The sequence below is a fragment of the Cryptotermes secundus genome, unplaced genomic scaffold (genome assembly GCF_002891405.2).
Source record: "Cryptotermes secundus unplaced genomic scaffold, Csec_1.0 scaffold973, whole genome shotgun sequence".
Classification (NCBI taxonomy): Eukaryota; Metazoa; Arthropoda; class Insecta; order Blattodea; family Kalotermitidae; genus Cryptotermes; species Cryptotermes secundus.
In genome coordinates this window covers 1,183,390-1,191,880 of record NW_019745099.1, presented here as the reverse complement: position 1 = coordinate 1,191,880, position 8,491 = coordinate 1,183,390, and the positions used below count along the sequence as shown (strand labels likewise).

Below are 8,491 nucleotides of genomic sequence, written 5' to 3'. Positions count from 1 at the left end.
TGTTCTTCTTTTTCTTGCCCCCCCCCCCCAATTTTTTTTAGAGGTCATATGAGATCACTTGGCCGTGTGTGTATGTGGACCCCCGTTTTTTTGTTTCCTATGCAGCCCATGTCATATCAAAAGAAAGTAGGCAATTAGTTCTTCCCAGAACTTCTTGTTATACTTCTTGTTCAAATTCAACTGACATCTAAACATCCTCAAACTTGCTGATTGGTTGGGTTTCTCTTAGTCAGTGACCCTTAAGGACTGGTAGTTTCTATCTCTTGATTCCGTGGTGAAGTACATCATGAGCAGTGCTTGAAACTACTTCATGTCACATCCCTCCTGTCATTCACCAGCCCTCACCATGGACCGCTCTCTTAGTGGACAAGTGAATTACACAAAGTTAGCTGTGCTCAGAATAGAGCTCTAAGATTCTTTCATGCCAACTACATGAACGAGAACGTGAATCTCATTCAGATATCTCTGTACCAAGGTTCTACATATAGTATGCAAAGTTAAATGCTCATCCAGTGAGATCTTTGATTCTAGTCTTTTTTGGGGCCTTGTGGAATAGACTAAGATGCATTCAGGTAAGTACAACCACAGCTAAGTACTTGATATTTCTGTTGATAGTGGCATCAGTAATGCATTCACCTCCTCTTACCTGTTTCAAGTTCAACAGTTACAGTTCTTAAAAATAACTTTGATATATTGGCGCTAAACTTTCTTTGGCAAGCAAAGCCACATGACGCCATGTCTACTATGGACAAACTTCTTACAGTGATGGATCACTGTCACAACTTGTCCCCTGGCCCAGTGGTATAGCTAGGCATATATGCAAGGGGTTTCTGCTGTCTGTGTACAGTGTATGGTTAGAGAGTGTGACCTCAGCTCCTGGAATAAAGCAACAGTTATTCCAATTCTGAAACCCAGTACAGATGCTCCCTTATGTACTACAAGGTCTGTCTCATTAATTATGTATGTAAGACCATAAAGCATATGGTAAACCATCAACTTGTATGGAACCTGGAGAGTAGAAACCTTCTCTTGAATGCCCACTGGGGTTTTGCCATAATTCTGCTCTTGACTGCCCAGTGAACCTGTAACATCATATCAAAATTCTTTCCTCATGCTCCAACACAATGTCACTGTCTTTTTTGACTTGGATAAGTTATTTTACAGCATATGGCAACATGGTATACAAAGAACTCTCCACTGGTTGAATATTAGGAATTGGTACCAGTTTTTATTCTGTACTTCCCTCAGGAACTTACTTCATATCAGCAGTATCAATCTACATGTTATTATCAAGAAAATGTAGTGCTGCAGGGATAATTTGACATTCTCTGCAGCTGCCTTCAGTGGAATGGTTAATGTGGTTGCCAGTGTGCCTTGACATCACTGTTGCCATCTTCAGCAGTTACCAGAGTATTGTGTACTGGCTTCAGCTTGCTACAAATCATGTTACACTGAGCACTACAGAAAGGATTTTATCTGCAGCAAGGACCAACTGTGTACATATGTTAAATTACAGGGTTTACATCATTCTCCCAGTGTGTCCCATAAAAATAATGCTGCAGAAACTGACAGACCTCTAAGCAACTGCCCCCCCCCATACACACACACACACACACACACTTGCTCACTAACACTTAATGTAACAACCTGAAATTTCTTCCTTTGCATGTCTGTAAATGAACTAATATGTAGGCCTGCATTGTCAGTGTTCCAATACAGGAGTAAGTTCCTTAATGTGAAAGGTACTATAGCCGACCAGATGCAGAAAATTCAATGCGGTATATCAATGGCACACGGTTAGATGACCGTATCATTAGAACAGACTGGGATGCTGGCTTTGTTGAGGGGCGACAATATGGAAGAGGAAAGACAGGTGGGCAGGTATGTTTTTAGTTTATTCACTATATGATTATAAGTTTTGCGACTCATTAGACAGAGGATTGGTTAGATCTTGAGATGATAAAAAAATATACACTTCAGATGTTGTGTCATCTACTATAAAGAAGTATAGATAGAAAATTTATTGCATAAAGCAGTAATACAAAAGTTACTGTTTTTAAGGTTGTAATTTTCTGGGTTGTGACACTGTGGTTTTGTGGTTGGATACTGATATTTTGGAGGAATATGGTGCTCTCATCTTTATGACTGAAGTGTGTAAATTCAGGAATAAGCTTAGCTACATAGGCAAGTTACTAGGTCATGTGACCCAAGAAGCCAGAGTAAAGAAGAGACAAATCTGATCCTAGCCAATGGGAAGTAGTGCTCAACACTCATGTGAGAAGTTGAATGAAATGATATTAGGCATAAGATTCTAAAGGATCCCTTGGTTGCCTTGCACAGGAGACCAGACTTATAAGTTACAACTTTACTCTGTTTCTGAAAACTATAGTGCCCCATTGTAAACATTTTATGGAGGTGCCAGGGATGTTTATGTAAAAGGCAGCATTTTCAGAATGTGCTGAAATGTGAGTAAGTTTAATTTGTAATATGTTTAGTCTATAGATGGGGCATGCTGTAGCACAGTTGGTTAAGGCACAGTGCTACAAGCCAGAAGGTCACAGGTTCAATACCTTATGAGGTCATCAGAATTTTTAATTTACATAAACCTTGCAGTCGCATTATGGTCCTGGGATCAACTCAGCCTCTAACAGAATTGAGTGCTAGGAATCTTCCTGGGTGTAAAGGGCAACCAATGCGTAAGGCTGACAACCTCACTGCCATCTGTGAGCCAATTGTCTAGAAAATGCAGGAGCCTCAACATCTCACAACCCGATAGGCCTCCACGGTCGATTGCAAGGATAGCTTTACTTTACTTTACTTAAAAGAAATCTGTAGGTTTGTTGGTTCTGCTATCAGTCCAGATCTCTGTGTCCTGATGTGACAGGGGGAGCATCCAACTCTTTCACCTTAATGGATCATTCAGTATGCTACTTCTTCAGTCCTTCCATATTCACAATTCTTAATTATTTTCATAAGTATCACAGCAAACTGTACATGCAGTGTTTGACTGATTGAATAAACTAATATTCCTTGAATGTATCAGAAATGGGAATGACACTCTAAATTCGCCCATAATGGTCTGTACATGGTGTCCAGGAGAGAGGTATCCAAAATAAAAAATGTATATCTTGTAAACTCTCATACACGTATCTGGGTTATGTCATTAGAAAAGAAAGCTCTGAGAGTTTTCATTCATACCCGACTTACATGCATTCACCGGCTGGTGACCTTCAGCGAGCTCAGTAACAATGTTGACACCACAGGAACAGGTTAACTGTATGTTGTGGTTGGCAGAGTTTCAATCTCTTTCGGCTATGCAGTGTCGTTTTAGAATGCAATATGGACATCTACCTCCTACACAGAAAAGCATTCGACCAAGGACTATAGGTAGTCTGTGGCATGTAAAATCTCATGGAAAGACGCTGACCTCTGAAGATGTCAATCACATTAGAGAGGCATTCCAGTGAAGTCCGTGCAAATCAATTTGTGCTGCTAGCTTGCAGTTGCAAATTCCACATTCAACAGTGCACAATGTGCTACACAAAAGTTTCTGCCTAAGAGCGTAGAACGTTCAAATGATTCATGCACTAAAACCAAGTGACCAAGTAGCACACATGAACTTCGCTGTGGACATCTAGAAAGAATTGATGCATCGCCCAATTTCCTCTGCCAAGTGTGCTACTTGGACATGCTGACGTTCCAAGTCAGTGGAGCTGTAAACAGGTACAACTGCAGGATTTGGGACAGTCAAAATCCACATGTCACATGTGAGGTGGAGAGAGGCAGCCCCAAAGTGAATGTGTGAACAAACTTAATGAATGATGAGTTGATTGGACCATTCTTCTTTTTGGGACATTCATACTTGGACATGCTGGATCTATATGCACTGCCCCAATTCCCATCTAAAACTATCCTCCGACAAGATGGGGCACCACCACATTTCTGCCACCATGTTAGGAATCATCTGGACAGAGAGATAGCTGGGAGATGGATTGGCAGAGGTGGACCAAATGCATGGCCTCCTAGGTTGCCAGATTTAACCCCATTGGATTTTTTCTTATGGGGTTATATGAAGAACATTGTAAGATTAAGATCAATGAGCTTCAACACCTGAAAGCCCACCTAAGAGATGCTGTGGATGAGGTAACACCAAACATGCTTCAAGCAACGTGGAACGAGGTCGAATATCACATGGATATTTGTCATGCCACCAAGGCATTACAGATTGAAATTTTACTGAGAAAGTTATATATTAAAAAAAAAAACTTTCATAAATTCTGTTTGTAATGGTGTAATCCATAAATATGTATAATAAATGCTTTCTGACATAATTATTTTATTCTGGATACCTTTCATCTGGACATCCTGTATGTTTGTATTCTCTCAGCTGCAAAGCATTAATTGATTTTGCAAAATATTTGAATTTTTAAACTTAAAGTGGAGCCTATGATGTGATTTTTTTTAAATGTGAGTTTTTAAAATGAAACGTTAAAGTTTGCTGCATTAATGTTGGTTTTACCAGTTTCCAGAATGGACCAGCCCCACCCCTCCCCCCCAAATGAGTGTAACTTTCAGTTATAGCCAGATAAAACAACTGAAAATGCAAGGAAGTGTTCTGTCAGGTATTGCTGTAGGTGTTTTATATATTTCTTCCCAGTTTTTAGAAACTGATCTGGCATAAACAGTTTATGGTAATTAAACAAGCCAAAAATAAGCATGTTAGAAAATTTACCCTTACATAGACATCTGTTCCCCAGATCAGGACCAAACATCACAACTGAGTAATTAACACTCCTGGTTCATACTCAGGATGCCGTGTTCAGATTGTATTCCATAAGCCAACCATTCAGGCAAACATTTTTCATGACCTTCCTCACTCCTTTAAGGCAAAGGTTACCATGGTTACTTCCTTCCACATCCTTTCCAATTAATCATTCGCATTCTTAATAATATTCAAAGCTGTACACCATGTACCGTTTATAAAGCATTGTTAAACAATACAAAAATCGATCAGAAATTGTGATTAACTGGTATTAGGCCAAGACAGGGCTCATAAAGTACCAGCAAGGTTCAAATTAATCATTTGTCAAAAAGTCAATATAAAGTCCGTCGAGTGTAACAGATGTGATAAAGAAGTGACCTACAAATTGTTACACTCGACGGACTTTCTATTGACTTTGTGATTGATAGTGTAACGGACCAAAATGAAACAATTCAAAATAATCATTTGTATTTCAGATCAAATGTCAACCATTTTCTGTTTGCAATACATAGTTAAAAGCTGTGCCAGTGATAACAGGGAATATTCCATACTTGCAAATTGTACAGAAGTCACAGCACCTGTTTCTTCATAATGTAGTATTGTTTGTATGTAGATTCTCTGGAGATTGGTGCTGGAGAAGTTAAGGAAAGTCAGCCCACAGCACATGCTAGAAGTTAAGTTCTTATCAAGCAGGTGCTCTGTTGTTAATGTAGGGGCACTTTTAGTCATAGAACATCATTCTGCATGGTCTGATCCCCAATTTGATGGTAGTTCTTTTCACAACCATATTCTGATTTATATCCATTTTTTCTCCTTTTAGGTAAGAGATGAATATAGAACAGACTTTGATGGTGGACGTGGAGGCTATGGAAAGATAATTCAGCAGAAAGTGTCTACACCTATTCAAGATGTTACAGTATTTAATCGATGATGGGGATTTAATGCAAACAGACAAATTTACAGGAGTTAAGAACCTAAGATGACAATCTTCATGATTGTGAGAGAGAGTGTGAGGCTTAATTGTGATACAGAATGCAACATTTTATTTTTCATAATGGGGTAGCGTAGTGGGGACAAGCAAAAATATTTCTGAAATAAATATAATTTAGTTGCATATGGAAATAGATAATAAATTTTATTTGCTCATTACTGAATTGGCAGATTTAATTTAATGAGAAGATACTTTTTCTTGTTACCCCCACTTCTGGGATGTGCTAAATTATATCATACTATTAAAATTTCACTTCTTTAGTTACACAGACATGACCAGCACAGGAAGGTGTGCAAGATGATGCTGGTTTGACATGTATGTTATATTTAGCAAAATGTGTCACCCCATACAGCACAAAATCTCCGTTTTTGCTTGTTTTCTTTTATTGTATGCTTGTATTATATGATTTTATACCAACATTATATTATATAACAGTAATAAATCCTTCTGATATAATAAATATTGTGCTATGTTCATTTCTTAACTTTTTATTTGGTTTTTAGATGAACCAGAACAGAATAATATATATTGTCTTACAAACATACAGCATATTTAATTAACCATCCTAAGTACTTGTGAGCTCAACATTCTCAGTGTTTTCTTTTTAGGGGTTAAGAAACAAGAACTGAAATATTAACAAGATCATCACATAACATCATAACATTTTTCCCAAGAGAAAATGCCACTGTTTTACATATCTCAAAAATTGTCTCTCAACATCAGCTGCATATTAAAATGAAACTTCAACAAATGTAGTATCATTAACTCATTAATCTTAACAGATCAAATATTAAAGATGCATACTATATGAACTGGCAGTAAGGGAGCAATTATCATCCACCATAGCCTCTATAACTTTGCAATCACATAGTGTTAATATATACTGTGAAGAAAATTACCAAAGTTAGGAAAGGTAATGAGTACCTTTTTTTAATTCACATACAGTCTCCACTTCTGCTACATTGGGCTTAAATTTTGTGGAATAAAGAGTATTTTGTCTGAAATATTTTCCTTAATTTTATCTTGATGCATGGATTGTTGTAATACATTTTTCCTTCATATAGTCAGGTGTGAACGTTTTACTTATTTGGGTATGTTGAATGTGGAGATCACAAGCAATAACTTGTGACCCTCTCAGCAAGTTAAATCCAAAAAAAGAAACACAACTGTACATTAAGAAATCTGTGTATGAATTAGGGCATACTAATACTAAGCACAACTCTTATATGATATGCATTCATGGCAGTTATATGAAATAAATTATACTTGGATGATCAGTCACATGAAAATGTTCTTAGTAGTATCAAATGTTTCTATCTCTGTCTGTTATCAGTGGGCAATGTGACAAATGACTTGACTGCACTTTTATTTATACCGGCGAAGTATGTTCTTTGCTGTACCATGATGGACTGATGAGAGAGTACTGGGCATAGTCAAACTTTCAGCAATGTCTTGTCCCAGTGTGGACCACTTGGGATAGCTGGCAATGTCACAAGGTCAGTCATCACACTTCATGGCATTTGTGCAACAGTGGCCAGGATGAGCACTATGGATTATGATGACCGACCACTTGACTGTGGCCGCTGTTCTCTGAGCAGTCTACAGAGGGACCAGCCATTATTGAATGCCTGGCCTCAGCCACTGTTCCCTCAACAGTCTGTGCTCATAAACATGATCATTCATGCACATGAGTGAATGCACATACACACCCACATAATTAGTGCAATATTTCTGTTGTATACAGATTCACAGGAATTAAGTCTAAGAAGCCATCTAGAAAGAAAAGCTTTGTTAAGAATTCCATCTTCTGGGATATAATGCCATGTAGTATATTCAGACTACACAACATTATATCCCAGAAGATACAATTTTTTAACACTGTTGCACCAATATTCTATCAAATTGAACAAGTGGCCATTACCATATAGTGCGACATTGGATGTAAGTTTGCGTCAGGAATAGCTGCATCATTCAATTTAATTCACTGTGCTATAAAGTGCATTTGTTGCTTCTTTTTATCTTTGGTATTTCTGCCCTGAAATTGCATTATTTTAGGAAAATAGTGAGAAAATAATACACAGCAAAAGAGTTAATCACCACTTTGAGGACCTCAAATTATACAAACAATACATTTTCTGGATATAAATAAGTCTATACACTAGCTAATGAACTTAATACCCCATGTAACAGGGGCTTTCTTCAGAAACTAACAGTTGAACAGCTAGTCAAGAAATTCTCTGCATTATATGGAACCTAACAGATCATTACTGTGTTCAGAAGAGCACTTCCACGTGCAACGTGTTGGCAACTCTCAAATACTGAAATATAGTGTTAGAGCTGGCAACATCATAGTAAACAATTTAAGAACTAGGTTATGTCTTGTTACCTAAGTGATGTTTACTCGTTATAAGCCTGTATGTATATAAAGGCGTACTTCTGTATCAAATCTCAGTGTCTTAATAAAGCAGGAGTAGAGTGTACACTGATTTTCACTTATCATTTGATCCACGTGGAAGTAACAAAAATAACAGCTACTTGTCCCTGTTTTAGGCTAAATAAATTCAGTTCACACTTCCCCACCTTTCTCCCCCTTTTTTGTCCTCCCCTCATCTTCATATGATCCTCTCGTGTGTCTTGGTCTTCCATATGGACTTTCCTTCAGGTTTTCTGACCAAAACTTTATATGCACCTATTCTTTTCTGTGCATTTTACATGCCCACCCATTTAACATTCTTCAT

The 8,491-nt window shown here is 37.7% G+C and overlaps 1 protein-coding gene across 2 annotated transcripts in view; it reads left to right on the top strand.

The window, feature by feature from the left end:
- The window catches only part of LOC111875014 (nuclear cap-binding protein subunit 2), a 12,617-nt gene extending 6,404 nt beyond the window's left edge, over window positions 1-6,213 (top strand). The window contains exons 3-4 of one of the 2 annotated variants that reach the window (XM_023871014.2): window positions 1,752-1,881; window positions 5,583-6,213. In XM_023871014.2, coding sequence (XP_023726782.1) covers window positions 1,752-1,881; window positions 5,583-5,693 — 241 coding nt within the window. In that variant the 3' untranslated portion in view covers window positions 5,694-6,213. Of the gene's footprint in view, window positions 1-1,742; window positions 1,882-5,582 lie in introns of both variants that reach the window. The other variant, XM_023871013.2, reaches the window with a different exon arrangement.
- Window positions 6,214-8,491: the final 2,278 nt, after the last annotated feature.